The 24,608-nt window shown below is 42.1% G+C and overlaps 1 protein-coding gene across 1 annotated transcript in view; it reads left to right on the top strand.

The window, feature by feature from the left end:
* Window positions 1-23,588, top strand: part of INTS7 (integrator complex subunit 7) — an 82,041-nt gene extending 58,453 nt beyond the window's left edge. The window contains exons 14-20 of the mRNA XM_062210304.1: window positions 4,513-4,707; window positions 5,167-5,270; window positions 6,191-6,259; window positions 13,321-13,453; window positions 17,117-17,215; window positions 18,941-19,126; window positions 22,195-23,588. Coding sequence (XP_062066288.1) covers window positions 4,513-4,707; window positions 5,167-5,270; window positions 6,191-6,259; window positions 13,321-13,453; window positions 17,117-17,215; window positions 18,941-19,126; window positions 22,195-22,482 — 1,074 coding nt within the window. The 3' untranslated portion in view covers window positions 22,483-23,588. The remainder of the gene's footprint in view (window positions 1-4,512; window positions 4,708-5,166; window positions 5,271-6,190; window positions 6,260-13,320; window positions 13,454-17,116; window positions 17,216-18,940; window positions 19,127-22,194) is intronic.
* Window positions 23,589-24,608: the final 1,020 nt, after the last annotated feature.

The following is a 24,608-nucleotide window of genomic DNA, read 5'->3' as shown; positions in this document are numbered from 1 at the left end:
ATAATTCTCTCATCCAGTGTGTTTAGTCTGTAGCCAAACACACTCATTGTGCTCTTAAATTCATTTGATATGTTTTTTCTGTTCAAGAATTTCCATTTGGTTATTTTATATATTTTCCAGTTCTTAGCCAGGTTTCTCTGTCTTGTCATTTAATATCTAGCATATTAATCATAGTTATTTTAAAATTCCTCTCTGTTATCTGGATCTATTGTGGTTTATAACTGACCTTTGTTCCCTCTTGGTTTGGGGAGTTTTCTTTTTGCATGCCTTTTGTAGTTTTGTGTTAAGATTTCTGGACAGTGTATATGGGAAATGTTGGTGATTGCATCATCTGCAGCCTTCAATTGTCTGTCTTTACTTTGAAATGTTTATTTATTTATTCATTCTATTTGAGAAGTGGAGAGACAGAGAGTGAGCTCCCCAGTGCCTGATCAGCTGGCCTAGGTCAGGCCAAAGCTGGGAGCCTGAATTCAATGCAGGTCTCCCATGCAGCTGACGGTGATCCAAGTACTTGAGCCATCATCGACTGCCTCCCAGGTTGTGCATTAGCAGTAGTGCTGGCATTGGGGGTGGTGCCAGAGTTGGAGCCCAGATATGGCAATATGGAATGCAGGTGTCCCAACCAAGTGTCTTGACTACTAGGACAAATGCTTGCCCCTGTCTCTGCTTTTGAAAGGCAAGCACTTAGGTCAAGAATGGATCACTTAACCCTGACAAAGACTGAGCTGATTGGAACCCAGGCTTCAGTCATGGTGAGGGCCAGTGTAATCTGGAGTTTTGTAACTCCTAGGCTGTAGCCCTTTGGGATTACAACAGGAAGTCTGAAATGCTGTCCATAGCTCTTCCTCTAGTCTTAGGAGACATGGAAGGCTGCTCAGCTTTTGAGCCAGCCAGCAGCAGTTTTCAAATTAACATATGTCAAGCAGGGAAGTGTCACCAGATGTCAGTCTTACCTCCTTGGATTTCTTTCTCTTCATGATTTTGTCTCCATGAAAACTTGCTGCCCTAGTGTATTTCAAATAGATTTTTTTTTTTTTTTAACATTCTGTTCTGTTTTCCTAGTTGCTCTTAGCAGGAGAGCTGGTTTAATCTAGTTCACATTGCCTTAATCTTGGCTAAGGAGACAGGTTCATAGAAACAGGATAGAGTGGTGGTCACGATGGGGTGGTTGGTTACTGAGTATAGAATTTCAGTTCTACGGGATGAAAGTGTTTTGGAAATCTCTTAAAGCAGTGCAAGTCTTCGTAGTACGGCTAAACGTACGCTTAAAGTTGGTGAAGATGCTCTGTGCATTCACTGGGGAGTTATAGGTAGGTTTTAACCGAGTTTATCAAGTAGGTTTCTTCACAAGGATTTCTTTAACTAGCTCCATTTAGAAAGTAGGGTATGTACTACAAGTCACAAATTCAGTGATGTTCTGCTATATGTATGTCTAACACACATTTAGCTGTATATCTCTAGCCAAAAAAAGACATGAAGAAAAAAAGTAATTTAATAACTGGGAAGGGAAATAACAATTTAAATAGAGGGGCATCCTGCCAGCCACTCCTGTCAGTTATATTATACCCAGAATGGATGTTAGGTGAGAACTCAGAGCTTGCTCTTCCTTCATCTGGCTGTGTTGAACTAACAGGAAGTCTTCTGAGGAATTTTTGGGTCATTTTGGTTATACACGATGCTTGGTGTATCTGCTGACCTTCAAACTCAGCCTCTGTTTAAGCTTTAGTCTCTGTGTAAAAAATAGTAAATTTTATCCCTGTTGTTTCTCCTTGACACTATTCATACTAGCATGGTCTACATTTTATTTCCTATACATCTCCCATCTTTTTTGGACAATGTTGCCTTTTAAAGTCCTTGCCCTTTAAGACAGAGCTATCTTCTCTTTGAACATGCGTGTATATCTAACATTGCTTACCTCTAATATAGCAAACTCCAAATGGCATAAACACTTTAAGTTTCTCTTAGATCATTGATCTAATGTTTCTTGGTAGTCAGAAATCAGTCCAGAGTAGTGGCAAATCTCCGTCGTTACAACCACATCTCGCTTCTCTTTCAGTTGGGTTTTTTTTTTTTTTTTTTTTTTTTTTTTTTTTTTTTTTGGACAGGTAGAGTTAGACAGTGAGAGAAAGAGAAGGGTCTTCCTTCCGTTGGTTCACCCCTCAAATGGCTGCTACGGTCGGCACTGTGCCGATCAGGAGCCAGGTGATTCCTCCTGGTTTCCCATGCAGGTGCAGGGGCCCAAGCACTTGGGCCATCCTCCTCTGCCTCCTGGGCCACAGCAGAGAGCTGGACTGGAAGAGGAGCAACTGGGACTAGAACCCAGCGCCCATATGGGATGCCAGTGCCACAGGTGGAGGATTAGCCAAGTGAGCCATGGCACCAGCCCCCATCTTTCAGTTTTATAATGCAGTTCTGAACACTAATGCCAATTTTTTTTTTCTGGTAAGATGGTCTCTACTTTATTTAAATATCATTATCATATAAACTTACTTGTACCCTGTCCTGTCTTCAGTTGCTGACAAGCAGTCAGTTAAAGATAGCAGATAGGAGCTCAAAGGGCAAAGGAGGTAGGTGGGATTTATTTTCCTGTAAGAGCAACCAAACATTATCTAAGAAATTTAAAACAGCTGAAATAATCTTTTAATATCTTAAGCTGTACTCTTTCATAATAAGAGCAAAATATCCCAAAGGTTGGGCACCACACAATTAAATATATTAAGTATAATTATTACCCCTATTTATATAAAACCTTTCAAAAGCTTTTTGACATTAAAGCAAGTGTCCATTCTTTTTTTTTTAAGATTTATTTATTTATTTGAAAGAGAGTTAGAGAGAGGAGAGGCAGAGAAAGAGAAAAGTCTTCCATCCTCTGGTTCAATCCCCGCTTGGCCACAACAGCCGGAGCTGAGCCAATCTGAAGTGAGGAGCCAGGAGCTTCTTCCAGGTCTCCCACATGGGTGCAGGGGCCCAAGGACTTGGGCCATTTTCCACTGCTTTCCCAGGCCATAGCAGAGAGCTGGATCAGAAATGGAGCAGAGGGACTTGAACTTGTGCTCATATGGGATGCCAGCACTGCAGGCGGTGACTTTCCCCACTATGCTGCAGTGCCTGCCCCAAGTGTCCATTCTTACAAAGGATGCAAGGAGTGGCTTATTTTGTACAGTAAAATATGAATGTTACCAAATAATAAAACTATTAGACACTTACTAATAGAAACAACTACACTGAAGTCAGTATATGGCACTTGGCCAAATGGATAATATTGTAATTTACCCCTGGGACCCCAGAATCACAGTCTTGACAATTGCTAAAGGAATGGTGTGAAATACAGCATCGGCAAGTTTTTTTTTTGTTTTTTTTTTTTTGTTTGTTTGTTTGTTTTACTTTTTGACAGGCAGAGTGGCTAGTGAGAGAGAGAGGCAGAGAGAAAGGTCTTCCTTTTGCCATTGGTTCACCCTCCAATGGCCGCCGCGGCTGGCGCGCTGCGGCCGGTGCACTGCGCTGTTCCGAAGGCAGGAGCCAGGTGCTTCTCCTGGTCTCCCATGGGGTGCAGGGCCCAACCACTTGGGCCATCCTCCACTGCACTCCTGGGCCACAGCAGAGAGCTGGCCTGGAAGAGTGGCAACCGGGACAGAATCCGGCGCCCCAACCGGGACTAGAACCCGGTGTGCCGGCGCCACTAGGCGGAAGATTAGCCTGTTGAGCCACGGCACTGGCCTGCATCGGCAAGTTTTAAGCAGGTCATGTCATAGAGGAAAATTAACTTCACCATGCCTCCATTTATTGTTAAATTAACATTTTTAGTATGTACTTTTTTTCTCCACTAGGTCAGTGCTAAAGAATGGAAGGTTTTTTTGTTTTTGTTTTTTAAGCTATATTTTATTTATTTGAAAGGCAGAGTTACAGAGAGAGGTAGAGCCAGAGAGAGAGAGGTCTTCCATCCACTGGTTCACTCCCCAAATGACTGCAACGGCCAGAGCTGAGCTGATCCGGAGCCAGGAGCTTCTTCTAGGTCTCCCACATGGGTGCAGGGGCCCACGGACTTGGGCCATCTTCTATGCTTTCCCAGGCCATAGCAGAAAGCGGGATTGGAAGAGGAGCAGCCGGGACATGAACCAGTGCCCATATGGGATGCCAGCGCTGCAGGCCATGGCTTTAACCCGCTGCGCCACATTGCCAGCACCATGAGTGGAAGGTTTTAGTCCTCTGCACCTGATGGCTTGCCATGCCTCCTTGTCTATGCCAAGCTAATGCTGCTCTTTGCCATCCAAGACGTACTCCTGACTCACCTCTGTCCTCAGTGAAGGTTATTTCTATGTGAAGACCCATTCTTACATGGTGGCCTCTCTGTGCTTTCTAAAGCAGTGAAAGAAGGTAGCTTTAAGGCAGTATGCTTTTTAAACAATGGTTGAATCCATGTATGCAGAATAAGAGGGTCAGTTGTGCATGACGCCGCCCTGTCATCTTGTTATGTGTACTTGGTCTTGAGTTTTTTCTCTTTTCCTTCTTCAGGCTGCTAGTACACCACTGAATCCTTTAAGTTTTCAGTGCGAATTTGTAAAAGTCAGGATTGACCTTCTGCAGGCCTTCTCCCAACTCATCTGTACTTGCAATAGCCTGAAGACAAGTCCTCCACCTGCAATCGCCACAACAATTGCCGTGACCTTAGGAAATGACCTTCAGAGGTGTGGTCGAATCTCCAATCAGGCATGTCTTCATTTTATTTTTAGTAGAGTTCTTATTTATACTTTAGAAGCTTTTGGAGTTCATTGTGAAATTAAAAGTTCAGAGATTTAAAATCAGTGGTTTGACTCAGACATTGTGTCAAATGCTTAACTCCAAAATAGGCTGTTATTATAGCAACAAAGTGGTTGATGTCTCAGGGTTGTTACATATTTGTGTATACTAAGGACATTTTAAAGAAAGTTGGGCATGGTTATAGCATATGAATTATTTAGAAGAACTTGTAAGTTCTTAAAAATAAAATAAAATATAAGCCATCTGCTATCTTTGTTGGTCTTAACAAAGTTGATGAAAATGGAATGACAGTGAAGAGTTCAATTTTTTTATTGTTTGGGAATGGGTTTTTTTGTGTTCTGATTTTTGGGGTTGTTTAGACAGTAACAGTAATGTTTGCTGTAATTGGTGTTTTTCCATGGTTTATAGATGAAACAGTCCATGGAAGAATTTCGAAGCCTTGCTTCCCGATATGGGGATCTGTATCAGGCCTCTTTTGATGCTGACTCGGCAACTTTGCGGAATGTGGAACTGTATCCTAAGCAGTGTGTTTTCTTCTTTCCTTTTCTTTCTTCCCCTTGGGCGTATTTCTGAAAATGCTTTGGAAGTATTTGTTTAGATGTAGATGAAATACTTCAAATATGCTTAACTGTAAAATATACGTGAGATAACCTGACAGATTTCTTACAATTAATAATTCCCCCTTTGAAATTTAGTATTAGCAGAATGATTTTGCTTTTTAAAACTTCACCAGGCTTTAACAACATAGTGACTCAATGAGGGGCTTTTTCCACCTCCACGAGCCTGCATCCTCCCATTGTCACGCCCCTCTTGCTCTCATAAGCTGCCCTGGATGGCACTACTGTATGTCTGCCCACCAGAGAACATTTTGTGTGCCCCAGCCAGTCCTTCTTCATGGCTGACGGGCCTGGTCAGCATCACCTTTACCAGTCATCGGTTCAGTTTGTCCCCTAAACCTTTTTCTAAGTTCTCCATATTTTCTTCTTAGCAACTGCAGATCATTTTTGAGCAAAGAAAAAGGATTAAGACCCTCTGCCCCAGATTGCATTCACATATGTACACACATCTGAAGTCTGTGTATAATCTCAGGAGGTTTGGCAGACCCCAAACCCTGGGGTAAAGGCCTTTTTTTTTTTTTTTTTTTAATTTTTACCAATGAAGCCTTCCTTACTTGCTTGTATGTTTCTTATGAAGTATACGTAAGACAAATAAAAGTGTGTCCCTGTGCCACATTAGGCATCCTCTGAAGTGTACCTTTCCTGGAATATCACATACAATATGTATATCTTAGAAGGAAAAACAGAGCCCCAGACTTTTTGAGCTGATAATGTTATGATTGCTTTCACTAGAAGTGTGATCCTCATCTAGGCGCATTTAATATTTAGATAACGAAACAACTATAATGGATTTCTTAACCTGAACATTAATCCAGACAGCAACAGAGCTGTTTACTGATATCTCACGCAATAGAAGCCCTGATTTTGGATCCAGAGTCAGCAAGGTAATTCTTAGAATGTTGTACATTATAAAACACTTTCAGGGCAGGCGTTTGGCACAGCTAAAACACAGTTAAGATGCAGCTTGGGAAGCCACAGGCCATATTAGAATACCTGGCTGAGTTTGAGTCCCAGCACTGTCTCCGATTCTGGCTTCCTGCTGATATATATCCTGGGAGGCAGCAGGTAATGGTGTTTTTTTGCTTTTTGTTTTTTTGATCATGGGGGCTGGGTTGTGACACTGTGGGTTAAACCTCCACCTGCAACAATACCAGCATTTCATATGAACGCTTGTTTGAGTCTTGGCTGCTGCACCTCTGATACAGCTCCCTGTTAATACACCTGGGAAAACAGTGGAGGATGGTCCAGGTGCTTGGGCCGTTGCCACCCACGTAGGAGACCTGGACAGAGTTCCAGGCTCTTGGCTATTGCTGGCCATGTGATGGAATCTGTCTATCCATATCTCTCTCTCCCTCTCTCCCTCTCTCTCTCTGCTTGCAAAATAAATAAATAAATCTTTTAAAAATTATTTATTTATTTATTAGGCAGATGCAGAGAGAGAGAGAGAGAGAGGGAGAAACATCTTCCACCTACTGATTTACTCTCTAAATGCCCTCACAGCTGAAGCTGGGCCAGCCACAGCCAGGAGCCAGGAACTCAGTTTAGGTCTTCAATGTGGGTGGCAGGGACCCAAGTATTTGAGCCATCACCTGCTGCCTCACAAGGGGCACATTAGCAGGAAATTGGAATTAGAAGCTGCAACTTGTACCCAAACTCTCCAGTTTGCGATGTGGGTGTCCCAAGCTTTTTGCTCTGCTGAAAAACAAAATCTACCAAGGGGCTCAGTACCACGACAAACGCCTGCCCAGCTGTTTAGAGAGAAGTAAGCACACTGTCAGGTGTGGAATGTAGGGGTTGTCAGCTGACACAGGCTCTCTCCTTCTCTGTTAACCTCTCCACTTCCTAACACCCTTTTCCACGTTTCTGCATCCCCAAAACCCATTCCCCAACCTCTGTTCTTTGTAGAGATAACAAATTGGGAAAGAAAACTTGCACCTTGAATGAGAGTGCTTTGAGTCTCTTTAGTGTGTAACTGGAAGCAGCAGATTCCTTCCGAATCTTCTGCTCTAGATGTCGTGAGCTTCTGTACCTTCCAAATGAAGAAGGACCTAAAACAACAGTTCAGGAGGAGGAGGCATGTCCAGAATTGTTCCGTGGAGGTACAGCTACGTTGACTCTTCTACTATAGTTTTTATAAAAATCTATCTTTCGTAACCTAGAAGGTTTTGCGAAAGGTACCTTGTCTTACTCAACTTTACATCTCCGGGAACTAATATAGTGCCCAAGCCAGTATGTTTAGTAAATACAGGCTAAGAAAGTTACAGAAATTGTTATCTACCGCATACCTACTTTTTGTGTGATTATCCAGAAAATATAGTTTGAAATGCTTGATGATTATTTTCTTTTATTCTGGCTTCTTAATCTCACTGTCATGATACCTTTGCACTTAACCTTTATTTTTGTTGCCTAATAAAATAAGGAGATGGCTTCTTGCCATAATAAGTGAGCAACACTGGACTTTCCCCTCAACATAAATAACTAGAAATGTGGCTGCAATATGTGAATCAAGTGTTTCTAGATACTGGGCAACAGGCAGTTCAAGAATGTAATCCCTGAGGGAAGGGACACAGATTAGATAAACTCGATAACAGTCCTTGCATTCCTCTACGCTGGAGCACTGCTTCACTGCCTCTCAGCGAGGAGAAACCAGAGCAGAACATGGAGGTCTTGCTAAGTGAAATCGGGTCAGAGAACGTGAAAAAGCTGGAATTTCTAGGACAGAATACAGGAAGGCAGGAGTCTTTCCAGAGAGTGAACTCCAGACACCTGCATAGGCTGTCTTTTGACTGAATACTAAGCTACTCAAATGTAAGGTGAAACCCCACAAGGCTGTGCAAAAAAGCAACAAAAAATAATTACCAAGAAGTTATAAACAGAACAATTAACAGCACTTACTCAGACTAAGAAATGTTTGAAATTCAAGCCGAACTGGAGCAACCTTATTGAACACCCAGTATATTGAGGAGGGAAAGCAGAAGTGTCACACGGCTTTGGTAGTAGAGCTGAGCTAAAGACTGCTCTAAATCTGTGCTAACAGAGCTTAAGTCAGCCTCAAAAGAATCAGGAATATGCACAGGTCAGTTGACTGTCTACCATAACGAAATTTAGCGTCTTTAAATACAGTGAATCCAGGAACTCAACAATGTCAGATCCACAGTTGTGGCCTTCAACCAAAAATTCCTAGACAGGTAAAGAACCAGGAAAGCAAAGACAGATAACCAAGAGAACACTCAGTAAGTTAGAAAAGAGACTCAAAATAGATTTAGGTGTTGGAACTAACAGACTGGAATTTTAAAACAGCTATTGTTAATATTTCAAAGACTTAAACTGTAACATAATGAGAAGGAAAGGTAAAGAAGCAACTTTATAAAGAACAGAAGAGACGGTGTCTGGTTTTGCCTCTGTTTCAGAAGGATAATTTTCATTGATATAGAATTTAGATTGATTAGACTGGGCTTAACAATAAATTAAACACTACTAAAGAAAAGATCAGTGGACTTGAAGACAGCAATACCAACCACCCCCTCTAAAAATTTAGAGCCGGTGTTGTGGTACAGCCGATTAAGCTTCTGCTCGTGATGCCAGCATCCCATATCACAGTGCTGGATTGAGTTTCCTGCTAATATACCTGGGAAGGCAGCAGGTGGTAGTTCAGGGACGGCCCCTGCTACTCACCTAGGAGACCTAGATGGAGTTCCTGGTTCCTAGCTTCAGCCTGGACCAGATCTGACTGTTGGGGCCATTTGGAGAGTGAACTGGCTGATGTAAGATATTCATTCTCTCTTTCTCCACCCCTCAACTCTCCCACTCTCCAAATAAATTAAATAAATAAATCTTTTAAAGACAAAAAAGAGAAAAGCTTGCTAAATTGGATTTAAAATTTTAAACTTCTGCCATTAAGAAAATGAAAAGTCTATAGCCTATACCACCTTGAATGTGCCCGATCTCATCTGATCTCGGAATCTAAGCAAGGTCGGGCCTGGTTAGTACTTGGGTGGGAGAAAAATATTGTTAAACATACTTTTTTTTTCTTTCATAAAAATATGTTTTATTGGTGCAAAAAAAAATGAAAACCAGGACCTGGTACAGTGGGTTATGCCACAGCCTGCGACGCTGGCATCCCATATGAACACTGGTTTAAGTTCCAGCTGTTCCATTTATTTTTTTTAATAGAAACTTTTATTTAATAAATACAGATTTCAAAAGTACAACTTTTGGATTATAGCAGTTCTTCCCCCATAACCACTCTCCCAACCACAAACCATCCCATCTCTTACTCCCTCTCCCATCCCATTCTTCATTAAGATTTATTTTTAATTATATACAGAAGAACAACTCTATACTAAGTAGATTTCAATAGTTTGCACCCACACAGACACACGAAGTATAAAGTACCGTTTGAAGACTAATTTTACCGTTAATTCTCATAGTACAACACATTAAGGACAGAGGTCCTACGTGGGGAGCAAGTGCACAGTGACTCCTGTTGTTGATTTAACAGTTGACACTCTTTATGATATCAGTAATCACCCAAGGCTCTTGTCATGAGCTGCCAAAGCTATGGAAGTGTTAAACATACTTTATCAACTTCGATATATCCAGAATATATAAAAATATCATACAATTCCAGACAGCTCTGTTTTTAAAATTTGATAAGCAGTCTGAACAGACACTTCACAAAAGAAGATGTGCTTATATCTAATAAGCACATTAAAAGATGCTTAACTCATTAGTCATGGGAGAAATGATAATTAAAATCACATGAGATATCACTAACACCCATTAGAACTGCTAAAATTAAGACCTCCAATATCAAATGTTAGTGAGGATGTGGAAGAGCTTAAATTCTTACATTGTTGGGAATGCAGAGCAGCACAGCCACTGTGGAAACTGTTTGACATAGTGTCTTTTTATAAAGTGGAACAGTAAACCATACAACCACCAGTTCTACTCCTCTTCACTTACCAAAGAAAAATTAAACCATTTCCACGAAGACATATACGGATATTCATAGCAGCTTTATTTAAAATAACAAAAACTGGAAAAATCCAAAATCCTCTCTACAAGCTAATGGATAAACAAATTGTAGTGTATTCATATAATGGAATGGTATTCAGCAATAAAGATGATGACTTACTGGTACATGTAAAAATCATGGTTGCCTCTCAAAAACCTGCTATGAAAGAAACCAGTATAGAAAATTAGTGAAACTAAAGCTGATTATTTGAAAACATCAATAAAGTTGATAAAAGTAGCTAGTCTGAATAAGAAGCAAAAGAATACAAATTACCAGTATTAAAAATAAAGATATCGGGCAGGCACTGTGGCGTAACTGGTAAAGCTGCTGCCCACAGTGTCAGCATCCCATATGGGAGCTGATTCAGGTCACAGCTGCTTCACTTCCAATCCAGATCTCTGCTATGGCCTGGGAAAGCAGTAGAACATGGCCCAAGTTCTTGGGCTCCTGCACCTGCATGGGAAACCCAGAAGGAGCTCCTAGCTCCTAGCTTTGGATCACCGCAGCTCCGGCCATTGCAGCCAATTGGGGAGTAAACCAATGGATGGAAGACCTCTCTCTCTCTCTGCCTCTCCTTCTCTGTCTGTGTAACTGACTTTCAAGTAAATAAATAAATAAATAAAGCACCAGGCAAAATGATTCAAAATAAATTAGTAAAGATATCAACACAAACACCTGTAGATATTAAAAACATGAGAGAATAATGCCTTTGTGGAAATAAATTTGCTAACCCAAATGAACAGGACAAGGATTGTTCATGAAGCTAGATGTAAAAATCTTAATAAAAAACAAATATGAATAATGCATAAAAAGATAGACTAAGTAGGATTTTTTCCAAGAATTTGAAGTTGGTTTAACATTAGAAAATCAATTCATGTAATTTATCACTTTGGCAAATAAATGCACAAAACTAAATTGGAAGGACCCAACTACTGATTTGACGACTGTTACAGAGTTACAGTAATTTAACCACTATGACTGGATGAGGTTAGTTGGGAGGTACAGAAGGTAGTCATGTGGTTGATTGGTTTTGTATAAAGATTCCAAGATAATTTAGTGGAGAAGGAATAGTCTTTTCAATAGATTATACAGAACAGAAAAAGAGAACAAGTTTTTTAAGTGTGTTTATTTGAAAGGCAGAATGACAGGAAAAAAGAGAAAAGTGAGAGATCTGTGTGCTGGTTCATTTCCCAAATGCCCACAATAGCCAGGGCTTGTCCGGATCAAAGCCAGGAGCTGGGAACTATATGCACATGTCCATGAGGGTAACAAGGACACAGGTATTTGAGCCTCCATCTGCTGCCTCCCAGGGTACACATTAGCAGAATGCTGGATTAGAAGGAGAGGTGGGACTTAATCTTGAGCATTTCAATATAGGATGCAGGTGTCTCAAGTAGCAACTTAACCCATGTACCACAACCCCCCTCTCAGAAAAATGTCTTAACCTCACACCTTACACAAGAAGAGTATAAATTGTATAGATCTATATGAAATGCCAGGAAGCATAAATCTCATTTATAAAGACAAAAAGGCAAATCTGGTTTCCAAAAGCCACTAATTGGATTGTCTTATTAGCAAGTCGCTTTGTAAAAGTCTTCAGTTTTTTATGTATTATTTGTGTAGTTTAGTTGTCCTTAAACTCTATCATATAAATGAAGTTCTTTTCGTAATGGGATTTAAAATATAATACATAGCAGGGAACAGAGCTCTGAAACTGGACAGATTGAATTACGCATAGCTGTGTGCATACTTCAATCTCACTGAGCTGCTTATGCATACACTATAGTTAGATAATGATGCCTGTTTCTCAGAGAGGTTGGGGAGATTAAATGAAATAACTTATTTAGAATGCCCAGCTAAAGTACCTTGCACACAGTAGGCCTGAAAAACATACTAAAGTAGGAGGAGGTTGTGTTGTGGTATAGCAAGTTAAACCACTACTTGGGATGAGGGATGTGGCGTCCTGTATTGGAGTGCCTGGTGCAAGTACTGGCCACTCAGCTTTTCTAATCCAGCTTCCTGCTAATGTGCCTGGGCGGTAGCAGGTGATGTCCCAAGTGCTGGGATTGCCGCCACCATGTGGGAGACCCTAATGGAGTTCCTGGCGTTGGCCTGTGTCAGCCCTGGATGTTGCAGGCATTTGGGATGTAAACCAGAAGATGGAAGACCTACCTCTTCTCTCACTTTCTCTCCTTCTCATCCTCTTCCCTCTTCCATCTTTCAAATACATAAATCTTTTTTTAAAAAAATGGATAATAAGAGTAATAACTGTTACACCCTGCATATTTAAATTACATACATTGCATTTTCAAATATGCCTCATCTAGTTTAGTTAGAATGCAAAAGTTTTGCCTTCTTTTCTCACTTAGAAATATTTTCAGAAATGTTGTGGGTTTGAAGCAGTAGGAAAAAAGGGAAGAAATGTAGATTAAACTTTCCCAGCCTGCTCTGCACACCTGCTGTCCTCTGCACACTCATGAGCACTGTACCCTCGGGCCTTAGACTCTGGCCATTTCCCCAGCCATCCGCACTCAGTGCTTCCCATCTCTCCCAGGCTTATCCAGCCTATTTACCCAGTGATTTGTATGTCCTTACTGGTAATCTGCTGACTTTATGGATAGTCCGCTTTTCAAATGTCGCATATCCCTTTGACCTCATGGCAGCAACAATTTCAAGCACTCTCGTCTACCTAGCAACCAAAGGGATTCAGAATTATATCTTTTGAAGTCAGATCCAAGTCTGAATCCTGGCTTGCCACTTACTCCTTATGGGCAAAGCACTTAGCCTCTCCAAGCCTGTTTCCACGTATGTTAATGGAAATAACTCCATCATTTGAAAATTAAGCAATAATTTAGGAAAGCGCCTGACACTGAGGCAACAAAATATTGCTATTTTAGTTGATTAATTAATATCTGATTTTTACTTCAGTTTCCAGGAATATGGATCTACTGGAACAGCCCCTGCTGACAGTGAGTACGAGCGAAGAATGATGTCTGTGTACAATCATGTCTTGGAAGAGGTGGAGTCGCTCAACCGGAAATATACTCCTGTTTCTTACATGGCAAGTGGCATTAGTCTTACTGGATTTTTATTATGTGGTAGTGGTTTTTTCATTCATCTCTGGCACTTGAAACTGTGTATGAGTTCAGCAAATTAACCTCTCTTAAGTTTCCTGATCTATAAAATGGTTATTATAGTATATGCTTCATAGCATTGCTGTGAGGACTAAATGAGACAATCCATTAAAGCACTTAGCACATCTCCAGCTGCCCCATAGTCACATTAACATGTAGTATCTCCTGCACTAGAAAGGGGTAAGCCTATTTTGTTCCTGGGTTGGGCTTTTTGCCTAGAGGTTAAGATGTCCACGACTGACATCAGAATCCCTGGGTTTGATTCCCAGCTCCAGCTCTGGATTTCAGCCTCCTGCCAGTACAGATCCCAGGAAGCAATAGTGACAGGTCTAGAAACTGGGTTCCTGCCATCTACATGGGAGACCTGGATTGAGTTCCCAGCTTCCGGCTGTGGCCCTCATCCAGCCCTGACCTTTCTGGGCATTTGGGAAGCAGACCAGCAGATGGGAGCTCACTCGCGCTCTCTCTGCTTCTTAAATAAATAATAAAAATTAAAAAGCCAAATTTTTTAACTTTTACTTTGTTTTTTAACAATTTAACTGAAGTTGTAGTAGTTCTCAACCCTACACATTAGAATCATTTTGGAAGCTTTTTTTTAAGCATTATTTTAAAATTTATTTATTTGAGAGGTTCCCTCCTTAAATGCCCAAAATGGCCAGGGCTGGGCCAGGGCTGAAGTTGGGAGTCTGGACCATAATCAAGGCTTCCCATTCAGATGGCAGGAATCCCAACCTCTTGAGCTATCACCATGCTTTTCAAAAAGGGCTTGCATTAACAGGAAGCAGGAGTTAGAAACTGGAGCCGGAAATCAAACCCAAGTACTCCAATTTGGGATGTGGATGTCTTAACTGCTAGGTTAAATACCCACTCATCACTTTGAGAGCTTTGAAAGATCGATATTGAGGCCTCATCCCAGATCAGTTAACTCTGAATCTGAAATTGAGGGCCAAGCAGTAGTACAGACAGCCCTCAACTTAACTCATGGTTCAGATTGAGGATTTTCAGCTTTGTGATGGTGCGGAAGTGATACTTACTCATTAGAATGAAAACTTACTACAGTATTGAATGCATTATATGACATATTCAACACTTCATTATAGAATATACTTTGTATCAGATGACATTGCTCAACTGTAGGTGAATATTAGTGTTGGGAGCACATTTAAGGTGGGTGAGACCAAGTTATATTAGTAGGGTAGGTGTATTAAATGCATTCTTGATTTATGATCATTTTCAAGGATAATTTTATCATAACGTAGCACCATCATAAGTCAAGGGGCATCTGAGTTTTTAAAATTCCCAGGTGATTTCTGTTACGCTGTTAGAGTTGAGAGCCAAAAGCCAGTTGAAACAAAGAACTGGGTTTGTTTCTCACTGGCAATTAATGATGTTACTACTGTCTTTAGTATACTTTTCAACCTTTAGTCTATTGAATCCCCCCCCCCAAAAAAAAAAACCGGAGGTTTATTTATTTATCTGAAAGGCAGATTAACAGGGAGAGGAAGAGGGGGAGAGAGAGAAAAAAAAGAGAAAGAGATCTTCCATCTAGTGATTCGCTGCCTCTATGCCTACAATGGCTGGGGCTAGGCCAGACTGAAGCCAGGAGCTTGGAACTCCATCCAGGTCTCCCACGTGTGTGGCAGGAACTGTCCTCTGCTTTCCCAGACACATTAGCAAGGAACTGAATCCGCAGTAGAACAGCGGGGACCAGTGCCCATGTAGGATTCCATAGTCACCAGCGGTGGCTTAACCGATTGCACCCCAACAGGGCCAGCCCGTAGCCTGTTGACTGTGGCCTTTGGCACTGTTGAGCATACGCTCCTCGTTAAATCTCCCCTGACTCTCCAGCATAGGACAGACTGACACACTGTCACCTAGATTTTCTCCTCTCTGACCGTTCCCCCATGCTTCAGCTCTATGATGACAGAATACGGTACAGTGGATGGGCGGTTCAAGCAGCAGGCATCTGTTTTTCACGTTGTGGAGGCAGGGAAGTCCCAGAGCTGGGTGTCAGTCAGTTCAGTTCCTTCACGTAGGAATTGGGGTGAGGGACCACAAGGAGACAAGCATGTGGCCCGTAATACCCAGCCTTTGAAGTTGACACTGTAGTGAGTAGTGAGTTCTCTTTCCTGCCACACATTAGCTGTTGGTATTCCTTCTCTCTCCTGGCTTCTTGCTGTTCTCACTCTGTTGTCTCACTCTTTATCAGTGTTTTAGAAGAAATTGGCAGGATGTGTCATTAAAGATTTAGATTAAAAGATGGGTGCTTTTCCCGAACACACTGCTTTCCACATAAAACTGACAATACTATTCGTTGAATTGACACAAGGGAGATTGAAAAGATATTTTTGAAGAAAATACATCCCTGTAGGACAGTGATGATTTTCATACTCTTTCAAGCTCACCCCAAGAAATTTAAAGAAATGCCAATCAGTGACGTTGTTTGGAAGGAGTTGAGTGCATTAAATGTAACGGAGAGAATGGGAAGCTGCTGCCCAAGTGGAGGCACAGTGCAGAGAGGAGCCAGGCTTCATTCTGAACTGGGCTCAGACTGCCTCTCGGCAGCTCTGTGACTTGGACAAGTTACTCAGCATCTTTTTGTATGAAACGTAAAGAATGCCTGCCCCATAGGAGTACTGGGAAGTGTAAGTGAATTCATGGATATTGTCTAGCATAGTACCTGGCATATAAGGAGTAGTTAATGAATGTTAATTCCATTTTCTCCCTTTCCAAATTACTTCATAGATTTGATACTTATTCAGCCTACCAAGTACTTATTGGATCCAAAGAATAGAAAAATGATAAAGACCACAGGCTTTTCCCTCAAGTTATCCATAAGCTAAGAAAGAAAAATGTTATAAACAGACATACAGTGTACTTGCAGTCACAGAGCTCTGCACGAGGCAGAGATGTAGCCAGAAGATGAAGTAACTCATGCTAAAGGGTAGGGAGAACGGAGGGGAGGGCTTCTGAGAGCGACAGCGGCTCTGCAGGTGAGCTTTCGGGACAGGAGTGGTGGGGAATCTCGGGCAGCAAACAGCGGACAGCAGAGGCTGGCCATGGCCTGGTGTCTTCTGGGAGCAGTGTGTTGTTGCTGCAGCATGATGTAAGGCCAGGGGAGGGGGAGCTTGCACTTAATGTGGTGGGCACTGAGGAGCTTTTGAGGCATTTTAAATAGCTGTAGGAGACAAGTGGCTGAGACTCTCTTACTCTTTCTCGCTCTTTAAAATGGAAATAAGTAAAAATAAAATATTATACAATAATATGTCTGATAGCTCTAAACTAAAGAAATGTGAATTTTTGCCTAATGGGCGGTCTTAAGGAATCTCATTCTCCTGTCATTCTTTTTCTATTGAATATACTTCAAAATAAAGTAAAAATCTGCAATGTAACTCAAAAGTCTGTTTAACTCCTTGAAATGAATGCTTTAGTAGCAGTACACAGTTCCTGGATTGTGCCAATTTCTTTGTTGGTATCTACTTTTTAAATAATCTGTAAGCGTTTGCAGTTTTAAACTTCTTGAATGTACCACATTTGTTGATGACAGTTGAAAATGTATTCACATGTGATTCCATTTCTTTTCCCCCCAGCACACAGCCTGCCTGTGCAATGCCATCATTGCTTTGCTGAAAGTTCCCCTTTCGTTTCAGAGATACTTTTTCCAGAAACTGCAGTCTACCAGCATCAAGGTACTATCTCCAGAACAGTAGGGTTAATGCAGGTGGAAAGCCAGCTCTCCTGTGAGGTCTGAGTAGGACGCAGGTGTGGTTCAGTGCCTTACCTTTGGCTTTAGGAAGACACAGCCTTCAGCTGTAAGCCTGTCCTCCCATTATGCAGTGATTTGGTGAAGGGAATGGGGTTTCAAAGGTAAACCCTCTTCCTTTTCAACTGTCAGTGCCAAGTACAGTGAAACGGGCATCTGGGTAACTGGAGCTCTGTTCCTTGTCTCCTGCAGCCAGGAATAAGGTAATGGTTAGGTTTTTTGGTTTTGGGTTTTTGGGTTTTTGGGTTTTTGTTTTTGTTTTTTTGGTTTTTTTTTTAAGATTTATTTATTTGAAGTCAGTTACACAGAGAAAGAGAGAGAGAGAGAGAGAGGTCTTCCTTCCACTGGTTCACTCTTCAATTGGCCGCAATGGCCAGAGCTGCGCCAATCCAAAGCCAGGAGCCAAGAGCTTCTTCAGGTCTCCTACGTGGGTGCAGAGGCCCAAGGACTTGGGCCATCTGCTGCTGCTTTGCCAGGCCATAGCAGAGAGCTGGATCACAAATGGTGCAGCAGTGACCTGAACCGGCTCCCAGGTGAGATTCCGGCACTGCAGGCGGTGACTTAACCCGTTGTACCACAGTGCAAGCTCCAAGTTAATGGTTTTTATCAAAGTACCCTTCAGAAATCCTGAGCTGAGTCTTGTCTATATCAGGCCATTAAGACCCAAGCTGAAATAAATCAGATGGTCCAGTCAACATCAGCAGTCCTAACTCAAAAAAAGCATTTTTGCCTTTAAATAGCTAGTTTTAAATGCTGACCAATGAGTAGAGTTAGCATTTTGAAATATTACAAAATATAAATGCTAAATTCAAAATCTGTTTTTCATTCAGAGAATAGAATTGTTGGGAAAGGGGGAGAATTTGTCTTCTAATTATGCTTGTTTGTTAATGTCTTCAGCAAACTTTCAGATTCATTAGAATGCTTTCGATTGCAAATAACAGAGTAGTCTATTTCAAAATGCCCTGAATAATAAGGAGAATGTATTCTATAGATAGAAGGCCTCTAAGGTAGGGTGTCTGCAGGGTGGGTTAGTTCAGTGGCTCGGCAGCATTATCAGTAACTCAAGTTTCTCCCATCTCTTCATTCCGCAAGACTTGAGCTGTCTGTAATTGAAGGGTATTTGGGATTTTAATACATTTTTAAAGCAAAACTACTCTTGTAAGTTAAAAATGTCCTTTGGCTCATGTTTGAAAATTGACTTTCTTTGTAAAAAAAAACCATGGTGATTTAATTATGTAAGCAGCCTTAGAATTTTAAGTTCTTTTGCATTTGAATTTGTGTATTTCAAATTACCTAAAACCAAACAGAAAGCTGGATGAAAATTTACATGATGTATTTGCCTACTGGAAGTGGCTCATTTTCACAAAAATGCCCCCCTACAAACAGTGGGGTATGGCCCCATTTCTGTTCTCTAATCCTGTCACCCTCAAACACAGCAGTTTGGGATGAAAAACACAGTTATGTTAAAAAGGAGGCACTGGGGATTGGCTTTAAAGGTACATCTACCTGCTGTCCCAGCACAGGCAGGCCATCAAGGGACGGTGCAAGGGCGCCAGGATGTTAATCTGTAACCAGTGGTTACCACAGAGATGCTTGTTGGGAGGAAGCTTGCTCTTGGTTGTTGGCATTTATTTTAATGTTGATATTCCAGCTTGCTCTGTCGCCATCGCCCCGGAACCCTGCGGAGCCCATCGCTGTCCATAACAACCAGCAGCTGGCACTAAAGGTGGAGGGAGTGGTTCAGCACGGATCTAAACCAGGACTGTTCCGCAAAATTCAGTCTGTCTGTCTGAATGTTTCTTCCACGCTGCAGAGTAAATCCGGACAAGACTACAAGGTAACTCAGAGAAGCCGCAGAGTCGTGCTGCGGATGTTTCAGCTCATTGACGGACGTTTCCCTCTGTTTTCCCTGGTTAAGCAGATTGCGCCTCAGAAGGGATGAGGTAGACAGAAACGTAGGCCTTGAGGAGGCTGATCAGCAGCACTTCTCTTTTCCCTTGCCGCCCAGTGGATAGACAAAAAGCATCCAGCCAACAGACATCAAAATACAAGTTTTGTAACCGTTAGAACTGGAGCCTGGCAGCAAGGGCTTCCTTGTGCCTGTGAGGTCAGTACGTGAAAGCCCCCCCCCCCCCAAAAAAAAAAAAAAAACCTGCGGCCCGGCCTGAGGGAGGACCCTGCTGCCCGAGGAGTTGCTTAGTTCTCCATCCCCGGAAACTCACCCGTCTGAGGTTCACTGGCCCCGTGCCCCCAGAGGCTGGTACTGTTAATCTAATGGAGGGTCCCTCCAGAGGAATGAAGAATGAATAGCTCCCTAGCCCACTTTCCCTTTTTTGGAATTTTACATTTGAATAGATAGGTCAGATGCAGCATTAGGATACAGTGGTCAAATAAGGTGAGATCTTAAAGGTATAACCCGTCACCCTAGGAATTTGCTGCTTTGAGAAGTCATGATGTCGTGAGGCAGGTTAAATACTAACCAGAATCAGGCTGGTTACACCAGAGCCCTTGAAATACCAGTGTCCCAAATATCGAATGTTCCTTTCTTGAGACATTTCTTTCCAGTTCCTCGGTGATTTATCCACAGTAAATGAGCAAGGGAACAAACACAGTTAATTCAGATGCTCAGATTGGTTGTGTCCAGGTTGACTGTGACGTGTCTGAACTGGGGTCCCTTAGCAGGAATGGGTATTGGTGAAGATAAAAGGAAAGCATTTCCTTGTGTGGTGGTCGCAGACTTCAAAAGCAAAGGGAAGCTCTAGCTTAGTCCATCACTTTATTTACTTTGGTAGCTGCCTCTTTGTCTAGTCTCTGATAAACTTCGACCTTAGTGCTCTTCCTCTCTTTGCCGAGACCTTATATAGCCACCAGTAAATAGTTGGTGAATGATGAAAAAAATCATTTACTGTATTAAGATTACCACTGTTACTGTTGGGTAATCTCGGCTCTCACAGGAGGTTGTAAGGATAATTTATACATTTAATTTATCCCTTCTGCAGCTCTCTCCTCACTTTGAATTTGAAACAGCAGTAACCAGGATTCTCTTTCTTCCTTGTACGCAGTAATTTTTTACTGTTAAGGAAGAAGATTTAGACCTAGAAGCACTGATCTGTTGTTGACTCACCTCTCAGAGGCACTGATTAAGTCAGAAGCTGGTAGAATCCGTCCTGTGGTGCGTGATTGCTGGCTGTGGTAATTGCCCTGAGGTTTATAATTTAAAATGCAGCCATCCATTCAAGTGATCAGGTTGCTTGGGCCTGTTTTTTTTTTTTTTTTTTTTCCTTTGTTTATTTGTTTTTATTCAAGAGAGTGGACCCCTATGCCCTGGTTCATTCCCCATATGCATGAACAGCCAGCCCTGCCTGAGCCAGGAGCCAGAACTCAATCCAGGTCTCCCATGTGGGTCCGGGGACTCAACTACTTGAGCCATCAGCTGCTGCCTCCCAGGGTCTTTACACTGGCAGGAAGCTGGCATCGAGAGCTAGAGCCAGGTCTCTAGACCAGGCACTCTGGTACGGGGCCTGGGCACCTTAACCACTAGGCTGAACACTCACCCAGCTGGGACTATTTCCAGTCCTTTTAAGGAAATGATTCTTTAGTAGACATATGTTGTAAGAAGATAAAAACTACAAAAACTGAATGTGGGGGAAGGGAGAGTACTTAGATTATACATAATACTAAGATCTTGAATTGGTTGACTTCAGTTCATTTTTTAAAAAATGATTTATTTATTTATTTGAAAGAGTTACACACAGAAAGAGAAGCAGAGAGAGAGAGAGAAGTCTTCCATCTGCTGGTTCACTCCCCAGTTGGCCACAGTGGTCCGAGCTGCGGCAATCTGAAGCCAGAAGCCTGGAGCTTCTTCCAGGTCTCTCATGTGGGTGTAGGGGCCCAAGGACTTGGGCCATCTTGTACTGCTTTCCCAGGCCACAGCAGAGAGCTGGAATGGAAGTGGAATAGCCGGGACTCGAACCTGCGCCCATATGGGATGCTAGTACTGCAGGCGGTGGCTTTACCCGCTACACCACTGTGCCAGCCCAGACTTCAGTTCACTAATGTTACAGATAAATGTCCCTGGAAAACTGATAGTATGATAACTGGTCATTGAGACAATTGTCAAATGAAACCACAGAAAATCACACATAAAGAGAGAAATCTAGTCAAATATCCATTAAGGTTACCTTCATGTGTATCCTCAGACTAAGTCTGCCTCATAGATACAGTTTCCTTCTGTTCTTTGAAGGACAGAGGCATTTGAGTGTCTGGCTAAATAAGTGAATGCGCTCATAAGCCTGTATTTTATAACATATCACACGACTGATCTGAGCGGGACACTAATTGTTAAGTTAGCAGTGTGCGGTTGTAAAGCTGACTTGTCAGAGGACAAGGAATCACAGCACTACTTAAATAACGTAAAAGCAGACTGGGGGAAAACCTAACTTAAAATTACTTTGTGCTATGTTCTTCTTCAGTCTCTTAGATTTTAAGCTCCCTGAAACAAGTGATTACGTCCTGTTTCTTCAGAAAATCTCTTCACAGACTAAGATGGTGGGGAGTTGACCGTAGGGTTGAGTAAGCAAGGGAAGAAGGCCAGCATATGGAAGGGTGGCAGGGGCTCTGGGAGCGTGTTCTACCCAAGGCTGGTGAGGGGCCGGATTGCTGAATCGGTAAGAGCATGGGCTCTGGAGTTCAGATTCCAGCTCTGCCACTCATTAACCATGTGACCTTGGAGGACTTGCCTGACCTCTCTGCTCCGTCTCTTCAGCTGAGAAGCGGGGGTGATAATAGTACCTCTCTCTTGCTTATTTGCAAAGACTAAATCCCCGCTTTGAATAGGGCCTGGCTCCTATAAGCACTGAAGACGTTTTGGCCGTTGCCGAGACATAACAAGTTCTTTCATTTCAGATACCTCTTGACAACATGACCAATGAGATGGAGCAGAGGGTTGAGCCCCACAATGATTACTTCAGTACTCAGTTTCTGTTGAACTTTGCTATCCTTGGGACACACAGTATCACAGTGGAATCTTCAGTGAAGGACGCCAACGGCATCGTGTGGAAGACCGGCCCCAGAACGACCCTGTTTGTCAAGTCCCTGGAAGACCCTTATTCTCAGCAGATCCGCCTGCAGCAGCAGCAGGCCCAGCAGCCACTGCAGCAGCAGCAGCAGCGAAACGCCTACACACGCTTCTGACTGCAGCGCGGCTCCCGTCTCGACGGGCTTGGCCAGCCTGGAGAAGGGGTTTGCTTTTTCATTAAGTATGAAAGTTACAAAGTGGCGTCCACGTATTCATTGATTTCTATAAAGTAGTATTCTGGAACATTTTTTTTCTAAAAAATTTAAATAATTGGGTTCCTAACCAGAAAGATTTTTTTTCCTCATTCCTTCTTAAACCAAGTCCTTTATCTTGTAGTTAATATTTTCATTATTTTGTCACTGTTACTTCCATTGTTAAGCTTTTTCTTTTGAGAATAGTCATATATTGAGATCACCATATTAGAAAATTGACTGCTTCTCTTCCAAAATATAGCGTTTGCTACCTGACCCAGACCTGGAGTACTGAGGTAGGCACTGAGACGCTCTGACCATCTGGTGCACTGGTTCTCTATGGCAGTGGCAACTGAGTCCTCGAATCAAAGGACTGGAAAGTCCTCCCCATCCCCTCCCCCCATGCAACTGGAGTCAGCCTGGCGAAGCTGAAACATCCAGCTGTGTCATTTCAGCCATTAGGTGTCTCTTCTGTGCTAAAGCGATCTTAATTTATTATTTTAGTATTTAATTGACCCAGAGAGCAGCTAGCAATTAATACAGAAAAACTGGAAGTTAATAACTTGTTGTTTCTAATATGTATGTGACTGTGTAGAATTCAGACTTACTACATTATTTCTAGAAGTGAAAAAAATCACTCAGTACCTTAATGTTTTAAGTTAGAAGGAGCAGGTCTTTTTGTTTTGATTGGTTTGGTTCTAGAGTTCTGTAATGCTGGACTTGACTGTCTAGAAAGAGCAGTCTCTTTATAACACAACCTCAGTTGGGATGCTCAGGGAATAAAGTTTTCTGATAAACCAGAAAACCTTTTTTCTATTTCAATACTGGTTGAGAACCGTTCTAAATTATAACAGTACACTCTGCTGTTCTAACACAGCATAGCAGGTCTAATTTACTGTTGACTTGGGATCATCGGGCATCTTGGGATCATGCATATCGATGGTCTGAGCGGCTGGGCTGGGCGCAGCTCCTCAGAGGAAGCAGGCACAGGCCCTGGAACTCCTTCTTCAATAAATCTTCCCATTTCCTTGCTTGTGTCTGGCCTTTTCTCTTCAAAGTCAACATTGATTCAAAGGAGGAGATGGAGGTTAAAAAAAAAAAAAAAATGTCCTTTCTCCTTGTCCTGAGGCTCCTGGGAGTGGAAACTGATGGGCGATCCAGGCCCCTCCAGCATCGCTTGGCTTCATGAGCTGTTGCTACAGTACATTCCACTGCCAACAGCCAGAACACTGTCAAAAAACGTGTGGAAGTCCACTGCAGCCAGCGCGAGGGTCCACCCTCTAGATGTGGCCCAGTCGTGGCCAGGGCACCATCTGGGGACATGGTGATGGCCTGAGCCATGTGGAGGGCTCGTGCAGAACCTTTGGTCCATTTCACCAGATGTGGAAAGAGCTGAAAGCCTGGTTCTACCTGGCTCTGATGAATCAGCTGTGACCTAGGGCAAGTCATTAACTCTCCAGAACTTAAATCTCTTTTTAACATGAATTGATTGGATTCCTCAACCCTAGAGTTTTATCCAATGACTGAAAGATAAGTGGTTACTTCAGGTTAAAATTTTGTAATGTGGATTTTAGGTTTTTGGTACTGTCTCAAGGTAGAATTCTCAAAAAGAAACTCATATGCTACCAGTTTCCTCTGAAACCTTTTCAAATTTTTTAAATTTAATAGTTGTAATTATGACCCTTTTGACTTGATGTACTGGGCCTCTGGCACAAACTTGGGAAAGAATCACTAAAATAAAAATAAATGCAGATAGTTCAGAGTGTGAAAATAACTCTATGAAGCACACAAAGATTGTTTTCGTTCAGTGTGTCTGTTAGATCCATGATTGGAGCTCTGGGTTTATGTTTGGTATTATATCTACTGCATTTTTGGCCTCAAGTGTTAAACAGTTACTTGCTATGGGGGAAACTGGTTATAATTTCAACACTGTAGTAATGAATGAAAAAAATACTCAAGGAATGATTCAGAAAAGAAAGCTCTACATGCTAGTTAATGAATTTAGAAATACAGATAATGAAGGGTGCTGGCTGGGTGACTCTTGGAAGAGA

Source organism: Lepus europaeus, chromosome 14 (genome assembly GCF_033115175.1).
Source record: "Lepus europaeus isolate LE1 chromosome 14, mLepTim1.pri, whole genome shotgun sequence".
NCBI lineage: Eukaryota > Metazoa > Chordata > Mammalia > Lagomorpha > Leporidae > Lepus > Lepus europaeus.
This window is presented reverse-complemented; position numbering and strand designations above follow the sequence as displayed.